Source organism: Zalophus californianus, chromosome 11, assembly GCF_009762305.2.
Source record: "Zalophus californianus isolate mZalCal1 chromosome 11, mZalCal1.pri.v2, whole genome shotgun sequence".
NCBI lineage: Eukaryota > Metazoa > Chordata > Mammalia > Carnivora > Otariidae > Zalophus > Zalophus californianus.
This window is the reverse complement of record NC_045605.1, coordinates 86,466,239-86,487,349: the sequence shown is the minus strand read 5'-3', so window position 1 is coordinate 86,487,349 and position 21,111 is coordinate 86,466,239. Positions and strand designations below refer to the sequence as shown.

General features: G+C 39.9%; 1 protein-coding gene across 2 annotated transcripts in view; it reads right to left on the bottom strand.

The window, feature by feature from the left end:
• Nucleotides 1-20,635, bottom strand: part of CAPRIN1 (cell cycle associated protein 1) — a 38,024-nt gene extending 17,389 nt beyond the window's left edge. The window contains exons 1-6 of one of the 2 annotated variants that reach the window (XM_027581375.2): nucleotides 20,449-20,635; nucleotides 19,643-19,858; nucleotides 5,589-5,651; nucleotides 5,391-5,477; nucleotides 1,449-1,687; nucleotides 1,282-1,364 (exon numbers count right to left, since the gene is read on the bottom strand). In XM_027581375.2, the coding sequence (XP_027437176.1) occupies nucleotides 1,282-1,364; nucleotides 1,449-1,687; nucleotides 5,391-5,477; nucleotides 5,589-5,651; nucleotides 19,643-19,858 (688 nt within the window). In that variant the 5' untranslated portion in view covers nucleotides 20,449-20,635. Of the gene's footprint in view, nucleotides 1-1,281; nucleotides 1,365-1,448; nucleotides 1,688-5,390; nucleotides 5,478-5,588; nucleotides 5,652-12,704; nucleotides 12,741-19,642; nucleotides 19,859-20,448 lie in introns of those variants that run through there. The other variant, XM_027581376.1, reaches the window with a different exon arrangement.
• Between the last annotated feature and the right edge of the window lie 476 nt (nucleotides 20,636-21,111).

Sequence of the window (21,111 nt, the reverse complement as noted above, 5' to 3'; positions counted from 1 at the left end):
AGAAAAATAAAACTTCAAGGACAGGATCAAAATATCATGAAGTTAATCCTGTTAACAATAAAACTAACAACTTTTTGAATGAACATTCATGTTTTCCCTTCCTCTGCATCAGAGGCTCGTAACTAAGAACTATTTGTTTTAAAAAACTTATGCATGAAAACTAAATGCACATAAAAACACCAATTTGAGTTCATTAGTACCTCTTCATTAGCAATAAAGATGTTACATTCCTAAGACGAGTGAATAAGACTAGTAGAAAGTAACACCAAAATAAGCTACAAGCTTATTTAACTCTTGTTACTCCTCAGTAATGATCACGTTTGACCCAAAACTATTTTTTCAAGCTAACAAGTTTATACATATGCGTAGATTTTTTTCTATTCGAACTTCAACTGATGAATTCAGTACATATTTGGTGCAGAGCTAAAATTAAGAAGCCAAAATGATTTTTTTACAAAGAAATACAGTAAACAACACAAGTTAACAAACCAAGAAAATTATTTCTTACATGAAGAGATACAAAAAGGCTGGTTCCTCATATTTGATTTACCTATTTCCTTAAAGCAAATACACTCAAATTACATCATATAGTTTTGCCAGTTAAAGCTTTTTATCCGATTTTTCACCCAATAGCTAAAAATAAGGTATAAACAGACACTTTTACCTTAATATGTTCAAAATCTACTTCCCTAATCAACTTTATAAATAGCAAAGATAAGAACCTATTCCCTTATTTACTAAGGAAATGAACCTAAAATTCCTAATTTACTGAGGTAGTGAAGCTTAAATGGCCCTTTATTTTCTTTAAAATCAATATGCAATGCACATTTGAGGTTACGGTTTAAAAAAAATACAAAAAAATTAACATCCTCAAATTAGCTGAAGTCTAAAACAAAACTAAAGAAAGACGAAGGCAAGGGCCATGAGTAAAACATACAAGGTACAGTTAGTATTTTTCACAAAATTTCACCAGTAAGGAAAAAAAAGTCCCTATCTAATACCAACAACTCTGAAAAGTGTATTTGGTGTTAATCTGTCCACCTCAAGCAGAGTAAGTTATAAACAAAACCATGTTAAGTTAGGATTCCCACCTCTACAGATTTATGATTGGTGTTTGACTTGCACACACACACACACAAAGAAAAAAAAAAGGAAATAAACCAAAAGTAAACAGTAGATGAATGTTATTTACACAGTTCTGAAATTTCTTCAATTTACTTTTAAAAAGAAAACTAATTTTTAAAGATTCTTAGTTACAAAATAAAAAATTATAATACTCACAGGTTGTTCCACATACAGCTTTTTCCTTTCCTTCCAGTAAGTCCCATAGGTGAATGGAAGCATGTTCATACTGCTCATTCAACCTTATAATAATTAAAAAGCTAATTAATTACTTTTTAGTTGTCAAGTCAGCACTTAGAAGTTTCTACTATCAAATACCACTATACCTCAAGCTCATGTCCCGTTCAGGGTCTGCTAATTTGTAGAATTCATCCAACAATGACAATTCCTCTTCAGACAATATTGGCACTCCATTCAAACCTTGCTTCAGATCAGTTCTCACCTCATCATCTCCCAATTTGTCCAAAACATACTGGAGCTCAAGTACAGTTTTTAAACGTTTCTGTTCTGCTTCTTCTCTCATAAGCTGCTCCCGACGCGCTGTCTTCTTTATTGTTTTCTGAATCTGCATAAAAATGTAAGCATAAGACATTGAAATGAATTTCACAAAATTCCTAATTTAGTTCAACCAATTTCAAGTCCAATATAAATAAGATATATTTTAATCAATGAGTATGTGACCCTGATATACAAAATGATGATTCCCAAATTACAAATAAGTTTAATATTTAATGCATCATGTTTTAAACAGTTGCTAGAAATTCAGAACACATCTTCTCCTATAAAGTATTATACTACTGAAATGTTACCAATAAAAGGATATTTGGGATTTGTTTCAAAGTAACCTAGCTGATAGGGAACAAGGGAGTAGGTGTGGGTATATATGAAATAGGATTGCCCATGAAATGAAAACTGTAGAAGCTGAGTATGGATACAGGGGTGTTCATTATATAGCCCTTTCTTTAGTTTTGCCATTTTTCTAATAAAAAGTATAAAAATTAAAATTTCTAATTAAGCCCCTGAGTCAATTAAAAAAGAAACCCGGGGCGCCTGGGTGGCTCAGTCGTTAAGCATCTGCCTTTGGTTCAGGTCATGATCCCAGGGTCCTGGGATTGAGCCCCACATTGGGCTCCCTGCTCAGCAGGAAGCCTGCTTCTCCCTCTCCCACTCCCCCTGCTTGTGTTCCCTCTCTCTGTCTCTCTCGGTCAAATAAATAAAATCTTTAAAAAAAAAAAAAAGAAAGAAAGAAAGAAACCCAAACACAGTAACAATAAAAAAAAAATCTTACCTATATCCATCTCCTCTAGGAAAAATGGTCCAAATTTTTCACTTTAAATACCTACTATCGACTCACAAAGAGATACTACAACCCACCACTGCCTTCCTCACCCCCAACAATCCACTGCTAGTACTATATTATCCCAACATATTGAAAATAGTGACTAATAGTGGCTGGCTCAGTCAGTAAAGCATGCGACTCTTGATCTCAGCGTCATGAGTTCAAGCCCCATGCTGGATGTGGAAGCTACTTAAAAACAATAATAAAAAGAAGAGAAACTGACTTGTTTTTATGAATAAAGGTATGCTGGCAGAGAAAAAGAAGGTGGCGATAGAAGAGAGATGTATGCTAAGTACACACTTATTTTTCCCCACTATTCTTTTCCTTCTGCTAGTCTTTTAACTTTCCTGGGAAGGTAAAGGGAGAGCATCCACCAAACTCAAGTAGGTCTCTCTTTTCTCATGCATAGTGTCAGCTTGGGGTCAAAGAAAGGTCAGACTTTTAAAGAAAGGTCACTCTTTTCAAGAGCCATGAAAGTGTTTTCCTTCCCACTTCTCCCATTTTTCAAGCCTCAGCAGGATAAACTGAGACAGAGAAAACCAAATAAAGACATACGAAATGTATAATAAAGGGAGAAATGGGGAAGAGAGACCTAGGAGAACAATGAAGTCTGCAATAAGACAAATCTATGATGGCAGCAGAGAGGGTAGCAGATTAAATGATATTTAATGGTAAGTAGCAAATGAATACTACATACAAACATAGAGATGAAATCTAAGCTAGGGCAGTACAGAAAGCTTTCAGGCAGAAGGTAACATCTACTCCTAAGACAGATGAGCTTTCAATCTAATTGGGGAACAGGGGCTGGGTGTGTGTGTGTGTGTGTGCAATTTTATGGTAGAGAGGCAGCCAGTAGCCAGAGGCAGGAAATATTATAGGAAGAGACGCAGGAATGTGAAATTAAGAAAGCAAAAGAAAGAAGATAAAGAATGCCACTTTGGATAAAATGAGTAATTCAAGTAAGAAAGAATATGAAAACTCGAAAAGGTAGGCTGGAGCTAGGTTAAAGAACTTTTTTCTTTTTTTAATTTGAGAGAGAGAGAGCGCGCGCGCAAGAGCATGAGTAGGGGGGAAAGGGAGAAGCAGGCTTCCCGCCGAGCCAGGAATGGGACTCGGGACCCCAAAAGCAGACGCTTAACGAACTGAGCCACCCAGGAGCCCCAAGAACTCTTGAATGCAAAACAAAGAAGGCGTTTAAAAATTGTGAGAAAGTGCAATAAAGCATCAGAGTTCAATAAAAAGACTCCCAATAAATTTAAATGCCCAGTGAAAAGTTCCTGAAAACATCACTGTTAAATTAGAAGCAAAGGAGAATCTAAGTATTTTTTTTTCACTTACATGGTGTTAGTAGCTTGAGAAATAGATTGCTTCTATTTTTTTTTTTAGATTGTTATTTATTTATTGAGAGAGAGAGAGAATGGTAGAGAGAGAGCATGAGAGGGAGGAAGGTCAGAGGGAGAAGCAGACTCCCTGCTGAGCAGGGAACCCGATGCGGGACTCGATCCTGGCCTGAGCCACCCAGGCGCCTAGATTGATTCCATTATTAAACTGTACGGCAGGGGCGCCTGGGTGGTCCTGGGATCCAGCCCCTCATCGGGCTCCCTGCTCCGCGGGAAGTCTGCTTCTCCCTCTCCCCCTCCCCCTGCTGTGTTCCCTCTCGCTGTCCCTCTGTCAAATAAATAAAATCTTAAAAAAGAAAAAAAAACTGTACGGCAGTCCTACTTCTCTGATCCGTATTTTTTTAAAGAAATCAGAAAAAGAAATTGCCAGGATTCTGACCTAGGTGAAGCGGAACAATTCCCTACTTGGGTGTAAATTAAGTTTCCTTTATTCCATTTTGAGGGATATCATCAATATTTTCCAACTTTAATCAAATTTCGTAAGTACTATATTAAGTGCATGATCTATATGAGCCCTGAGTCAGATACTGTTCCAAGCACAACCCTGGGATGAGATAGGGACCGTTATTATCGCCACTTTACAGATCAGAAAACCGAAGCACTGTGACAGCCTCTCTCCTCTCCCTGTCTCTCTTTGGGTACTACTGGTTCTGTTTCTCTGGAATACCCTGAATGATATAGGGACAGACAAGTTCGGCAACTCAAAGTCCTACAACTATTAAATAAAAGTGGCAGAATCAGGATTCAAATCAGTCTGGTTCCCGAATCAGAACTTTTTATCTCTGTACTGCAATGTCTCTCATCACATAATTGTTTTGTTTATTCACTTTACCAAATGTGAGGCAACTTTGTATCTAATGCTGTTAACCTTTCTCCAAATAAGGTAACACTAATTCAGAAGAATATGAATTTTCTGGTCTCCCTCAATTTTCAACAAATTATTTGACTTTGCTTGTATTCTTATCCTGTTCCCAAAGACTTCTATCACATCAAAAGATGTACGAGAAAAACACACCACTTTGTTAGATCATGAGTTGATACAAGAGCTATGTATCCAGTCTGCCACATTCCTTAAGATCCCTAATGGAGAGAGTGATTACCAAATATAAAAACAAGACTCTATTTTCTGATCGTTAAAAGAACTGTAAGATGGTCATTAGGCATAAAGGAATATATGGAAAATAAATGTTCATATACAAGAAATATATGGAAATTATGTGTGTGTGTATTATATATATAGGCTAATTTATTTTTTAACAATGAGATCTTTAGGGTAACTACTATAGTAAGTTTGTCATATCTGGAAAAAAAAATTTGTCATATCTGAAATCTCAGTTCTCAAGTATCTTTCAGGTATTACATTAAACTTTACAGAACTGAAAAGCGTTTCAGGTGTAACTGAAAGCAATCCTCAACTTGCAGAGAGCTTATCAACAGTAACACAAGGACTAAAACCCAAAGAAACAACAAAATTTTCTGCCTTCCTTATTTTTATTATTGCATAAACATACATATAATCTTTTACTTACATCTTGACTTAATGCCATGAAACTCCTCTGTAATTCTTTTGCAAACTCCAAATTATTTGTGACTTCCTGGTACTTAGATACGGCATCCTAAAATAACAAAGACAAAACCCAACTTTACTAAAACACAAAGAACCACAAATTAATTTTCTTATTAAGAACAGCAAACATATAGTCTTTGATAGAATGTAGCATCTTTACCAGCTGATCTTGATTAAGCCTTTCCCCTTTGTTCATTCGTTCCTGGTAATCATCAAGCTTGCCCTATGTTAAAAGAAAAAAAGAAAAAGAATTATGCCCCACATTAAAGTATATACCAGCCTAACCATGCTGAAATACAAACACATATAATCCTCTAAGTTTGTCTCAAATCTTGCCCTAAAGATACGTTTTAGTTAATTTCAGTTTAAGTTAGTGCATGAAGTTAGTTGATAAACAGTGAGCTAAAAAATGAATGTAGATACTCCCACCCCTGCTGAATGATACCAAATTTTGTACTACAAGCCAATGACATGACACAACATTGCTTATTCTTTAGGTTTCTCAAAAAAGATCTGCATCAGATGGCCTGCACAAATGGTTCCTATCCACATGAGTGAGGGCCACAATTTGGTTACAATCCTGCTTATACAGGAGCATATCAGACATTTTAGTGTCGAATTCTTATCCCTCTCTTGCCCTTGCCAAAGAATTCATGTGACTAAGTGATACAAAAAGAGTGTATTTTTGGGGCGCCTGGGTGGCTCAGTCGGTTAAGTGGCTGCCTTCGGCTCAGGTCATGATCCTGGGGTCCTGGGATCGAGCTCCATGTCCGGCTCCCTGCTCGGCGGAGAGCCTGCTTCTCCCTCTCCCTGCCACTCTGCCTACTTGTGCTCTCTATCTCTGTCAAATAAATAAAATCTTTAAAAAAAAAAAAGTGTATTTTTCCTGAATAGACCCAAGTGCATATTATCTTTGATGAGCTTCACGCATTTCTTTTGAACAACATAATACTTCAGCTATCACATCACCTATGCATAGTGTGCTAGTCAACAGCTTTGCTTCATTTTCTCACAAATGGAATTAAATGTATGAGAGTGGGAAAAGAAAATTAACCTCTGGTTTAAGTCATCTTTATTTTCACTAAAATAAAAACTTTGGCAGTTTCCCAGGCTACTACTATTTGATAAGACCCCAAAGAAAAGATATCCAGGTAATGCAAAAGTCAAGAATTGAGTTGTTTTAAAGGTCAGAGGAGAGGGAGTAAATAGAAACCTAAATTAAGGGGGAGAAATTTTTTTTGAGAGGGGGGAGGGGCAGAGGGAGCGAGAGGGAGAATCTTAAGCAGACTCCATGCCCAGCGTGAAGCCTGACATGGGGCTCAATCTCACAACCCTGAGGATCATTACTTGAGCTGAAATCAAGAGCTGGACACTTAACTAAGCCACCCAGGCACCCCAAGGGGGAAAAATATTTTAATTAATATAATCACAATAAATTATGAATATTTATTGTTCCTTCCCTCAGCAAAAATAAAATTAACCACAAAACAAAATACAAAATCTAATAAAATGCATTCAGGGTCAAAGAAACAAGTTTTAAAAACAATACTAGTTATAGGTCAAACGATCCATTTTCTTTGTACCAGAAACATCAGTCAACTTGCATAACCGTTCCACCCTAAATTAAAAAGCCTAACAGGACACCTGGATGGCTCAGTTGGTTAAGCGTCTGCCATTGACTCAGTTCATGATCCCGAGGTCCTGGTATCACACCCCATGTCGGGCTCCCAGATGAGCGGGAAACCTGCTTCTCCCTCTCCCCGGCACTGCCCCTCCCCCATTCATTCTCTCTCTCTCTCTCTCTCTCTCTCTCTCTCTCTCAAATAAAATCTTTAAAAAAAAAAAAGCCTAACAATTCCTTAGTTATCTTGGAAGTAAATAAAACCAAGATAAACATTAAAACATTAAAGGCTGATGAAAGTATCCAATTGTATTCTTAGGTGGATTATTTCACACAACAACCTCCAGCTTCTGGAAAGGTATAAAATTTGTCTATGGTTGAAAAATGAAGGCAGGCCTAATTCCAGGTACAAAAGATATGCTCAACTGCCTTTGAACATTCTTTGAGGATGAATAAAGGCAGTTCATTCTCTTTTTTAAAAGGATAGGCTAACTTTTAAGAAATAAAAAACCAAACAAGATTTGCTTTTAATGATGATGACTTAGAGTATAATAATACTTTATTATAGTCAGAATTCCTCTATTTAGAAATATACAGATAACAAAAGATATGAGAATGGAAAGAGGACCTAAAATGTAGTGCTAGTACAAAAAAAATTCTGAATTCACTATTAGGCAGAAGAAAAAATAATTAGTTTATACCTGGCATTTATTATGTTCCCTTTTTCTATCTTTTTCAAAGAAGCTGTTGCTAAATCTAAAGTAACAGAGTTGAGTATATTATATATCCCTCATAGGGTTTTACCCTATGAGAGTTTTACCTACCTAGCTTAGCTTTATCATTTAATGTCTTAAGAACTTAAAACATATATGCCAATTAAAATTGATATCAAGTCAAATTCCTAAAAAATGTACATATACAAAAATATATATATGAAAAGTTTTTTTAATGTTAAGAATGGTACCTGAGTAGAATTAGAGGTGGAAATTTTTTCCTTTTGCTTTGTTTTGTGTACTCATTCTGCAATGAACACATACAGTTTGAATAGAAAATTAAAGTTTCTTACTATAGAAGATAGTAAGAATGACAGATTTCAGGACACTGCCAGGACTTTAACCTATAATAATCCTTGACTATGAATCTATACTATCCTATACCAGGACAAGCTATCCTAAAGCAGAAAAACTCCAATTTTCTACACAATTAACAAATTTAGTATTCATCCAACCCAAAACTCTATGGCAGATTACATTTTCCAAAGACAGCTACATCTGCAGTTCTACATATTCTTCTACTATGTGACCTTGGCACTGCTCCATGTAGAACTATTCCAATTCCTCTGCCATTGTATTAAGAGGGCTTCTACCAACAGAGTACAGTGGAAGCGATCCTGTAAACTTCCAAGGCTGTTATCATAAAAACAATGTATCTCTGTCCTGTTTGCTAGTCACTAAAAACACTCGTGTTTGGAGCCCCAAGCTATCCAACAAGAAGTCCAACAACCCTGAGGTTGCCATGCTATGAGGAAGCCACGCCATGAAGAGGTCTTATATAAGAATTCTGATCAGCAATCTTAGTGTACAGTCATTCTAACCCAGGCATCAGACATGTGAGTGAACAAGCCTTAGTCTTCCCAGCTGAGGCCCCAGGAATCACAGAGCAGAGACACAAACCCCACTGTGTGCCCTGTCTGAATCCCTGACAGGCAGAATCTGTGTGCATCATAAAACGGAGTAAGTTTCGGAGTAATCTATCACACAGGAGTAACTGGAAAAACGTTAAAAGGGAAATCAAAACAAAGGGAAAGCAGCTGCTATATGAAACTCAGCTTCACAGTACACACCTTCATTGAATATTGTCACCAAAAACTATGCAGACTTTGCAGCCAAAACAAAGATCTATTTCCATTAAAACTTGTACATCTAGGGGCGCCTGGGTGGCTCAGTCGTTAAGCGTCTGCCTTCGGCTCAGGCCATGATCCCAGGGTCCTGGGATCGAGTCCCACATTGGGCTCCCCGCTCGGCGGGAAGCCTGCTTCTCCCTCTCCCACTCCCACTGCTGTGTTCCCTCTCTCGCTGTGTCTCTCTCTGTCAAATAAATAAATAAAATCTTGAGAAAAAAAAACTTGTACATCTATTTCTTTTGATTTTTATAGCGCTATTTAACAGATTTCAAATTTTTCAATCCATAATTTAAGAGCCATAATTTTCAAAGGGAGGACTGCCACTGACACCACAAGAAATGACAGTTTACTGTGACAGAAGAAACATGTTAAAAAGTCATGATGTAACTGAAAAATCTCAAGGATCTTTAACAGGGGATTTTCAAAAGCTGACCACACTTCCTTATACCTGGTGAGCTGAATGCAGTTTTAGTGATACAATCAAAAAATGTCATTAACTACAGGAATGGAAACTACAAATCTTTTGTAAAACATTTTTCTAACCATAATAAAAGTTTCATTATAGCTTTACATTTGTTCCTCTATAGACATTAACACTTGCTATACTACCGTTGTAAATATCCTATTCCCTTGTCCTGGCCCAATCTTCAAAAAGGCAAGATGCTGAGTCTGGTCAAAGTTCCTAATAAATGGGGGCGCCTGGGTGGCTCAGTCATTAAGCAGCTGCCTTCGGCTCAGGTCATGATCCCAGGGTCCTGGGATCGAGCCCTACATCGAGCTCCCTGCTCGGCGGAAAGCCTGCTTCTCCCTCTCCCACTCCCCCCTGCTTGTGTTCCCTCTCTCACTGTGTCTCTCTCTATCAAATAAATAAATAAAATCTTAAAAAAAAAAAAAGAAGAAGAAGAAATGTAAATTCTCAAGGTGCCTGGATGGCCTGGCTCAGTCAATGGAGCATGCAACACTTGATCTCGGGGTTGTGAGTTCGAACCCCCGCTGGGTATAGAGATCACTTACAAAAATTAAATCTTAAAAAAAAAGAAAGAAAGAAAAAATGCAAATTCTCAGGCACCACCCCAAGTGCCTCTGGGGGTGGGACCCAGCAATCTGTGTTTTATCAAACCCTCTGGACGATTCTAATGTGTGCTTAAGTTTGAGAAACATTTATTACCTAGATCAAATACACTGTAATTCCCTTATAATAATCCAGTAGAATACAGAAATAAGAAATTATTTTGACTCAAACACTGATAAAATTGTGACCATAAAAATCATTATATGGCAGCCTCAATTTGGTTACTTAAAGGTTTAGCTTTAAACAAACTCAGAAAACTTGTTGAATGGCGGTTTTCTAAACCAGCTTATAAATCTATTTAACCTAGTCATTTACATAAGATCCATTTATGATCTGAACACTGAAGGGTTACCATCTTCCATTCACAGTTCTTTTATTAAATTGTGCACTGTCCAGAAGTTCAGAGCACTTTATAATTAAACTCACTGGTGAGTGCCAAATTCATACTAGCAACAGAAAGCCTCTTAAGAACAATCAATTGGTCTAATCTTCTGCCTTTCAAAATGAGGGTGGATTGCAATCCCAGCTCACTCCTAAGTAGCTTTCAGACATTAAAAAAAAAAAAAAAAAAAGACATGGTATCTGCACTAGTCCCAAGAGTAGGTAACTCAAAGACAAATAACACTATCATAACTGGCTTCATTCCTACTGTCACAACACTCTTCATTTGGGGTTAAATTTGCAGTATGAACTAAATCAACACGTAAATAATTTAGCTTTTCACAATGACTGATCCAACATTAACTCCGATGAATGCAAAGGGGCACACACAAGAGCAAAGGGCTCCAGACAAACACAGCCTTTTTCTTCCCTAAACTAGAACATGACTACCTAACACCTCGTACGAACAAACTGGTCAATTACTCACAGCATCCACATAAAACGAATATTAAGTATTTTTTCTGGAAAATGGAGCTGTTTTCCTAGCATAAAAAGATATCCTCATCAGAAAGCCTATCACAATACTGGTAACAAAAACCTGTCCTCTTAAATTCTTTCTATCTTGAAATTCAATTTAGGGTTCCTTTTCAAATACTGAGCATCCTGAGAGTATTAAACATTCATTTATAGCACCACATATGAGGATGACAAAAATCAGGCCATTTTCCAGATTATCCAGTCTCTAAAGGGATAGAGATGTGACTATCCCCAATTAATGTCAAAAGACAGTATGTGGGGGCACCTGGGTGGTTCAGCTGGGTGTCTGCCTTCAACTCAGGTCATGATCCCAGGGTCCTAGGATGAAGCCCCGCATCAGGCTCCCTCCTTGTTGGGGAGTCTGCTTCTCCCTCTCCGTCTGCCCTTCCCTCTGCTTATGCGCGTGTACTCTAAAATCTTAAAAAAAAAAAAGACAACTCGCTCCTAAGAAATAATTATCCCAAGAAGTGCTCCCCAGTCCCACCCTATCTCCTGTTTGTTGCTTTTAATAGTTGACAGTATTCACTATGTGACAGACATTCAAATTTAAGCTATCAGGTAGCTAACCCTATCAGCAAGGGCTATTATGAATCATATTTCACCTAACTAGAACCTGAAAGACAGGACAGTTAATAACTTGCCTGAGGTCATCAATCTCAGAAAAATCATTTGTGCCTCAATATGTTCCTTCTTTATGTCACTCTGGATTCTAGCCATTGCTACATTTCATTTTTGCCCTGCTGTTTTCCTTCCTTCCTTCCTCCAGAGTACTATTTTTTTATAAAGATTTTATTTATTTATTTGACAGAGATAGTGAGAGCAGGAACACAAAGCAGGGAGAGTGGGAGGGGGAGAAGCAGGCTTCCCGCCGAGCAGGGAGCCCGATGTGGAGCTCGATCCCAGGACCCCAGGATCATGACCTGAGCCGAAGGCAGATACTTAACGACTGAGCCACCCAGGCGCCCCTCTCCAGAGTATTAGTATGTTACTGCATCGCAATACAGCTAGATCTTCCATTCTTCTCAAGAATTTTTTCATGACCACAAAAGTTACTTTACTGAAATTCAGTACTTTACTAAAAATTCAGGACAGTGCTATGAGGGGGCCAGAAGATAAATATCCAAAATAGCTATCCTCCCGAGCTTTCCTTCTTCCCTCTTAATATCTGACAAATTCCATAAATGAATAAAGAAAACATTTTAAAAGTACATAATTTTAAAAAATAGAAAAGAGAGACTCCAAAAACACAAAAATTCTTTAACTAGACAATTATAGTCACAACAAGAAAGATTATGAGGGGACAAGCATCTGAAGAAATTAGCTTGGCTATCCAGGAAACTATGTAACCTCTCTTCTCAAAAAGATCTCCAAACTGAAACAGAAAAGTTAAAAATGAAGCCTAAAATAAAAGAATAAGAGAATCTATCTATAAGTTATTTTGTGTCTCCAGGCCAAATAAATCACTTCTACAGTATTGAAAACCTATAGAAAAATGCAAAACCGAAAGATAAGGATTTTTCTTCTCAATTTTCTGTAATCTTCAGTGGCCTTTCTACATACTACTTCAAGTCTCCAGTCCCTATATTCCCTGTTCTTCACCTAGAAATATCAATTCTGACTTTGCCCACATTAATGGTAGGCAGCTGACTGCCTCCTGGCATTCAATTGACAATTAGTTACCAGTAAAATTCACAGGAGACAGGAAAGATACTAAGAAACAAAAGTTTCCAACTGTAAAAAGGAGGGTAGAGAGAACACATACTACAATCCATAGATGATCCATAACACCTCTTCAAATGCTGGAAGCCTTCTCATGTAGCAGAAGTCTGAGCTGTTCCAGAAAACAAAGTCAGTATTAAATATTGTGGGGAGCAGAGGAAGGGTGAGTTGAGAGGTGACTCTAACATCAAGATCTTAAAGAGTTGTCCAAAAATGAGAAATGAGCATTCTACCAGGCCCTGTAAGACTGATAATTGCAGAAACTGAGTGAATACTTGTCAAGAATGCAGGATTTCTTAAACACTAAGAGTAAGAGAATACTAAATTAGATCTTATCTACAATCCCATTGTAAGACAAGTTTTTCAAGCAAATAAGTAACCAGGAGTTTAATTTGATAAGACTTTTGTCCCACTGAAAAGGGAAAAAAAGTAAAAGGTAATCCTGTAAAAATCCTTATTCCTTGTCCGTGGCTGTAATTATGAGGCTAAGTCTGAATGAATGGAAGCAGCTGACTCTAGTAGGAAAAAAAAAAAAGTGTAATATTGAAGAGTTCCAGCATCACCTACTTTGCATTATACTCTTAAGAAGTCTAAAGCTTGTGCATTTGACAAACAAATGACTACTGATAATCTTAATGGTTATCTTTTGAATTATTAGTTGCTTTAACCAACTACTCATTAGGATGAGTTGGTACAACTGAATGATTTTATATACTGTTGAGAGTTCAACATAAAAAGATAGGAACTGTAATTAGTGGAGACCAAAATTCAATGATTAAAGTATATTTCCATTACTTCTATGTCTGGATAACAATATTAAGGGGAATGCAGTGAAATTTCTAGTAATTTACAATGGTTCAAATACCAAGAATCATCTATGCCCCACTTCCTAAGACTATTTACAAATCATGCTTATAGTACCAAGATTTTAAAATGTGCTCTAGTTGCCTACTCATCAATGCTACTCACTTAAAAAATAAATCAAAAGAAAATTCTTCAGGAAAAATTGCATTTCAGTAAAAACACTGCAGTAAACAGCTCTGTACAAAAAGCATTTTTCTCCCTCATGGATTAATCCATCTTAACAGGGTTTTGTTGATGAAGCTACAAATATTTCTATACGATTCAGTCGAACTAAAAGATATTTATTTAGCATTTACCATGCGTAAGGCAGTGTTATATCACTCATAATCTCTGCCCCAGAGGAGCTTAACTACCTATTTAGAAAAACACAAAAGGTAAGAACATAAAACAATATCAAAATGTCAAGTATAGAGATAATAGACAGTACAGGACATTAAAGGAAACAGACTACTTTAGCTGAGCATAGCCAAGAAGCACACCTTCCCTTTTGCTCAGGAAATATGATTTTTAACTCTGCCCTATAGTCTTTTTCATGTATGTTTTTACACTCATACTCTATCCAACAAAAGCACCAGTGTAGCTAGTGGGAGAAATAAAGAAATGAACAAAAGTCAAGCAATTTACAATTCCAACTTTGGCTGAATGTCTTTTCTGCTACTCCTCTCATCCTTCTCTACTGCTTACATACAATTCATTGCCTCCAGAAAAAGGGACCAATTACTAAAAAATACCTAGAAGCTCGGAATACAAGAATTAAGATGGAAAGGTTGACACACCTCCTACTTCCTCCTACTCGTAATGCTTTTCCCAAATTATCTGGTGTACAACATACCAAACCTGAGTCAAGAGGGGTAAATGTGGGTTCGGGGCTTACGTACGCATAAAGAGACACTTCAGAATTAAAACTTTAAAAGTTCATTTTGTTACAACAATACAGATGTCCCAATGATACCTGATACAATGGGACCTATACTGTTATTCTCAAGACCCCATTACCTGAACAGCACAAACACAAATTTAACAAGATATTAATAAAGGTTTAACAATGAAGAAATAAAAAGCTTTGTCCTTTTGCTTTCAGCTTTTTAAAACAGAGGAACTCTAAAAGATTTAAAGTAAAAAGCCTCACTTGGTTCTAAAGGATCAACTTAAACATGAAAATTTACTTATGTTGCAGAGCATTACAAATTCTAATTACCCCCATGATACATGAGACCTTGGAATTCACTCATTCCAAACCGGGTCATTTTACCTGAGCATCTCAATTTACTCTTCTGTAATACAGATTGAGAAATGAGCATTCTACCAGGCCCTATAAGACTGATTAATGAATTCGACCAAATCTTAAGATGACTTTAAGGTATTAAAATATCTTAGATTCTATTAACAATTAGTAATAAAATTAACACCATGTTGTTACAATTTCAACATCTGAAAGTATTTAATTTTTTTAAAAGATGAAACAGTACTAATCTTCCTAAATGTAAACTAAACGTTACTTACATAAAACTATGAGAAATTGTATGTTTAATCTCTAAGTCACACAAAATGTATTCGGACAGATATATCTGCCACATAGGAATTATCTAGAGTAAAATAACGTACTCAGGCTAAACCAATTCATCCTCTTCACAATACTTGGGATTCTACTTTCAAGCAAGAAAGATACCTGTATTATCACATGAGGAAATTCACATCTTTTCCTTTTTAAATTCAAATTTAAAATACTTCTCTCTCTCTCTCTCTCACACACACACACACACACACACACACACACACAACATACCCAGGCAGGAAGACAGAAACAAATGAAGCATTATAAATGCTTTTTTTTTTTCCTGTGACAAGGTGAATGCAAAACAAAGTAATCTTGCCCTCTGCATTGCAGAGAAATACTTCATGCAACCAATGGGAGAAGCAATTTTTAACTGTCAAGAAAAACTTCAGATGTTAGCCCCAAGAAATATTTTACTTACAAAACAGTTAAGAATGCTTTTATTTCAAAATACTTAACAAAGAAATTCTGTACAACAGCTGCATTGTATATTCTAAGTAGAGGCACACTGCAGTGCTCTGAAAAGAAATGTTATCTTCTCTAACGATAGCATCCTTTTTCAGTATATTAACTGAAAAGATATAAAGAGCAAAGACTTTGGGAGTAGTATGAAAAACAGTAAGTACACTTGGCTATCACTTCTGTTCACATATTGGTTACAAAGCTGTCAGGCTGTCTTCCAAGAGAACACCTGGTTAATCTTTCACCTACCAAAATCAGTAATGTCTAAACCTTTTATATTTCCAAAAAGCATAACAATTTTAAATGTCATCTATTAAAACATCCTTTATTCTACATTAAACTGATTACATCTTACCATATAAATGAGCTCTCTATTCAGTTAAAATTAAGGCTTGGTTTCGAAGTACCATCTTGCACAGCCTAGAGCCCAGTTCTATGCCAACAAACTTGATGAAGAAAACTAGGCAATCACTCAATTGATTATTACTTACAAAAGCTAAAAGATCTATAAATGGAGTTTTGCACTTCACTCTTTTGATTATATCTGCATTTCTTCTCTTTGCTAAACACACACACAGTCTTTATAAGCCCAAATTTCAAAAACTACCAGGCCATTTAGTTGCATTACATAATAGGATCATATTTCATTAATGTTAAGTATGCATTCTCACTGAACAGATGCTTAGCTTTCCTCTCAAGGCTCAACTTACTAGAAAATTAACAAACAGGGGCGCCTGGGTGGCTCAGTCGTTAAGCGTCTGCCTTCAGCTCAGGTCATGATCCCAGGGTCCTGGGATCAAGCCCCCCGGGCTCCCTGCTTGGCGGGAAGCCTGCTTCTCCCTCTCCCACTCCCCCTGCTTGTGTTCCCTCTCTCGCTGTGTCTCTCTGTCAAATAAATTAAGATCTTAAAAAAAAAAAAAAAAGGAAATTAACAAATAACTTTGTATTTTAAATGAAGTGCAATTATTGCAATTCTCCAAGTCTTAAAGTTAAGTAATACTACATTATCTGGTAGTAATTTTGGTCAGGATACTTGATTTTAGAATCCATTAAAAAAGAGATTTTGTCCAGAAGACTCTTATGAATAGGTCAAGTCTGAAATACAGCTCAAATACAAGTTGCTATGCGTGGACTGAAGTAAAAAGAAATCCAGTTATAAATATCATCTTTATTGCATAAGGATTTCTACAAAGGTTCAAAACTGATTTGTAAAGTAAATCCTATTTTAGGTGTATTAGAAATGCTCACTACAAAAATCACAGTTAAGTCCATTCATAGAGTAAATCATCTATAGAAAAAATACAATTTAAACTGAAAACCAGATGTGTTTAGAGAAAAACCCAATGCCTTGAGTTTCTCAAAAAGTAAAACTTAATTTCAATAGTAATTAAGTCACAACACCAGTACTGCCAACTTAACTATTTAACAAGTAGGTAGCTCATTCTGTAAGTTATAAAAAAAAAAACAAAAAACTTTAGGGCGCCTGGGTGGCTCAGTAGGTTAAGCGACTGCCTTCGGCTCAGGTCATGATCCTGGAGTCCCGGGATCGAGTCCCACATCGGACTCCCTGCTCAGCAGGGAGTCAGCTTCTCCCTCTGACCCTCTTCACTCTCACGCTATCTCTCATTCTAATAAATAAATAAAATCTTTAAAAAAAAAAAAAAAAACTTTAGTAATCTGACCTTTCCACTAGCATCCAAACACTAAGACAGGGGGAAAAAAGATATGAAATACTTTGTTACTTTGTGTAGTGTTTTCTCCACCGATACAAGAAACTTTTCAGTACTTACTAGCCTAGTCTATAATCTCTGTAATAATAGTTACATTACTTTCTCCTCTATCAGGGTGCCTGAGGGGCGGGTGTTAGGCAATGTATATAATATAAATCCATACAAGAGTGACCTGTCACTGTCAGGTCCTCAAAGAGCTTATAAACTAAACTCCTTAACACATTTGGAGCACTAGACTCAGTCACCTCACAACTACATTGGCTGCTAATCCAGTGCCTGATTTTACACTAAAAACTTTGAAAAATTATTTTTGAGTCATTAAAATATAAATATCTACATTTAATTGTCTATATTTCCAATATTACATCATTACTATTTACCTTTTGATTCCTACCCTAAAAGAAAACAGGCATTTCCTAAGAATTTTGAAAATTAAACCACTCAGGCATCAACCAGATAGACAGGATTGCTTATTGTAGTAAGAAGTTTTAAAAAGATACCTAAGTCTCAAGTTCAAATAGAGTAGCAAAAACTAAATCAGATGGCAGACTCAGAAGATACTGGCCTTGGGTATGCTTATTCCATTACATATTTCAATGTAACTACCTTACAAGTAAAATACTTTTTGTTTTACTGCTACTAATAAATCTAGTATTTCTATCATTTACGATAAACCACACTTGTTTATCAAAATAAAGTATCACCAAAAGACAGACATCCACAAGTAGTGCATCTCTCAATTTCAAACAAAACCTAAGAAATTCAAGTAAAATTCCCAATAGGAAAAATGAGATAGATTAGTATCAAATCTAAAAATGTTTGTTTTAAAACTCCCCCCAAAATATAAAATAAATCATAGAACAAGCAATTAAAATAATTATGGCCTACACCATTTTCTTCAAGTTATTTGTTATGGCCCAAATTTTAGCTAGTCTCAACATCTTAAGTAACACTGTTAGGTGGGTGGCTAAATAAACATTCTTAAATGACTTCGTCAAAATTCAAGGTGTTACAATAAATATGTTTTACTAGAAGCAAACAAGCCTAAGTTATCCAAGCAAAGTTATTATTAAGGTAAAAGGCAAAAAGTTTGCATAATAGTCAGATGTAATTACCCCATTTTTGTACTACCGATTTGCTTCTTCCTTTCCACCTCCAGTCTTACTGAAGGTTGAATTATTCACTCTACAGAGACCTTCTCTACATACCTACATACATACACACATACAAATACACACATACACACACACACGTGTCGCTCTAAGAAGAGTTGGTACACTGTCCTGCACTGAAAGCGTAAAACAAAATGCCTACTTGAAGATCAACCTCACGGTGTGGCCATAGAATGGCCAACTACTGAATCCAAAAAATTGTGGGTGTGGCTCGACTGTTTTATGGAGGAGCGGGGGGGCGAGGAAGGCCAGCCGGGGCGGCTGCCTGGTCTCTGCCCTCCCCCTCTGCTTTCGCTTTGTGCTCACAATGCAGCTCCTGTAAAGCGCTTCCCTCTCCTCGCAGCCGCCGCCATGTTAGACGCTCTCTCCATGTGCCCAGAGACCTGGCGATCCCCTCGGTCTAACCCGGACCCACGCCCCCCAACGAATCTCAATCGTGGCAGTCTCCCTCCCGTCCCTCTTTAGAGTCCCAGAGGGGCAAAGAGCCGCTGCAGAAAATCTTCTCGGGATCGAGTTGAGCGTGAGGCTCAGGGGGGCACCTAGACAATTGAAACAAAGAAGGAAACGTGGGGGCGCCCATCACAGGGGGGCGGGGGGTGGGTGGCAAATCGAAGACCCACTCAAAACGGCCCTTACAGAGAAGCAATTCTAGGTGAAGATCCTAAACACACTTCCCTCCCGAGAGGAGAAGAGACCCTGAATAGGCCTCAGGTACATGGTAACGGAGGGGACCAATCTCACGGCTACAAGACGTAGGCCGCCCCAACTCCACGAGGCGGTCGGTTGAGCCCTGAGCCCCGTCACCGGGACCCCTTTCATTTCTCCCCGCTGGCCCTCCGTCCAAGAAATCGGGCCTCGGTGACGGAGAGAAGGGCATCACTCAGGTCAGTCTGGCGACAGGACAGGCCCCCGCCCTCACGCATCCCACTCCCAAAGGCCAAAAAGCCTGGCCCACCGCCGGGGGAGAGTAATAAAGCGGCCCGGGGGGGGGGGGGGGGGAGATGAGCGGCGCGTCCGGGTCAGGTGACAAGCACCTCCCCTAGGAGCCCGTTTTGTGGGCTTCAAGCTCCGTTTACTGAGCGGGCCGGGCGTGGGGGGTGGGGTGAGTGCAGGGGATGCGCCAGGGACGGGAAGAGGGCAGGCCACAGCAGTCAGGGTCGGAGCATCCAACCCTCCCGTCCCCGCCAACTCCTGGCACCTTTTTCTTCTCCAGGTTCCGAAGTTTCTTGTCGATCACCCCGAGGATCTGCTTCATGGCCTCGGTCTGGACAGCGCCGGTGCCGGTTGCGGGGTGCTGGGAAGCAGGCGCAGCTGCCCCGGCCCCCGACGCCGCCTCACTCCCGGAGGAACCCGACGGGGGTGGCGGTCCGGACGACTTGCTGCCGCTTCCGCTGTGGCTGGTGGCCGAGGGCATCTTTAGACCGTTGAGAAGAAAGAAAAAGCGGGAGGAAGGAAGACAAGAGCGGCGAGTCAGGCGGCGGACGGGGCGAGACGCGGGACAAAACGCGCAGCGGGCGGGAGCCTGCGCGAGCGGGTGGGGGTGGGGAGGGGGCCGGCGCGCGCCGCGAGGGCAGGAAGAGCCCGAGGACGCGCGCGCGACCCGCCAGCGGGGCGCCCGGCCCGGCCTCGCACCGCCCCCCGCCCCGCCCCTCCCCCGCGCGGGCCGCCGGCTCGGCCTACCCGCCCCGGGGTACCGAGGCTCGCGCCGGAGGCGGGGCCTCGCAGCGCCGGCCGCCAACGGCCAGAGCAACGGTCCCCGCCGGGGTGGGCCGGCACTCATCGCCTGGCGAGGAAGGGAGGGAGGAGAGAGGTCGGGGTTAAGAAGCGGAGAAGCGGAGAAGGGAGAAGGGCACTGGTAATGACCGGGGTAGGGAGGCTGGGGTGGGGGGGGAGGAGAGACTTGAGGAGCAAGCCCCTCGAGAAGGTCCAGCCGATCCGGAGGTAAAGGACACTCGGGGCAGCGGCCCTCTTCCCCGTCAGCGCCTCGGTCCGGGTGGCGCTCACCGTGCGCGCGCGGAGGCCGCTGGAGATCCCGAATGGGCGGCTGAGGGGGCAAGGGTGGCTGTGCGTTCCGGGTAGTGTCGTGCGCTCCGTGGGCGCAGGCCGCTTCGCCCTATCCCCGCTGCACCGAGAGCCGCTGCTAGTGAGGCGGAGAGCCGAGAGCGGGAGGGACTTAGCCAGCCGGCCCTCTGGGGCGGAGGGGGCGGGAGAAGCTGCGGGAGGGGGCCTTCGCGGCCGCTCGGGCTGCCCGGCGCGAACGCCTGCGGGGAAAGGCCCACCTGGCCTCTTACCGCGCTGCTCTAGCTCCAGTCCTTGGGGGCGGCCGCTCAGGGCAGGTCGGGACGGGCCCGGGGGGGATGCTGTAAGGAGCGGCGCCTAGAGTTTGGAGCGAAATCGAGGCTAGGGTCCTTCAGGCGAAGTCGCTTGACATCCAAACGGGGACAATAGGTGTCAAGCAGCTGGATCGGAGCTGGCGTCTGCCCTGTAAAGAGCCCTAATGGGGGGGTTGCGGGGGGGGGGGGGCAAAGGTTTCTGCAAGTAAAGGGTGCGTGGGGTGGGTGGTGCAATCCCAGCTTCTAGAATTCCTTCTGTATGCAGAGCAAGCAAACTCACACACCCCAAAAGGTCTTTTGAAAAAAGACAGTTCGCCGCTTTCCCCACAAAACA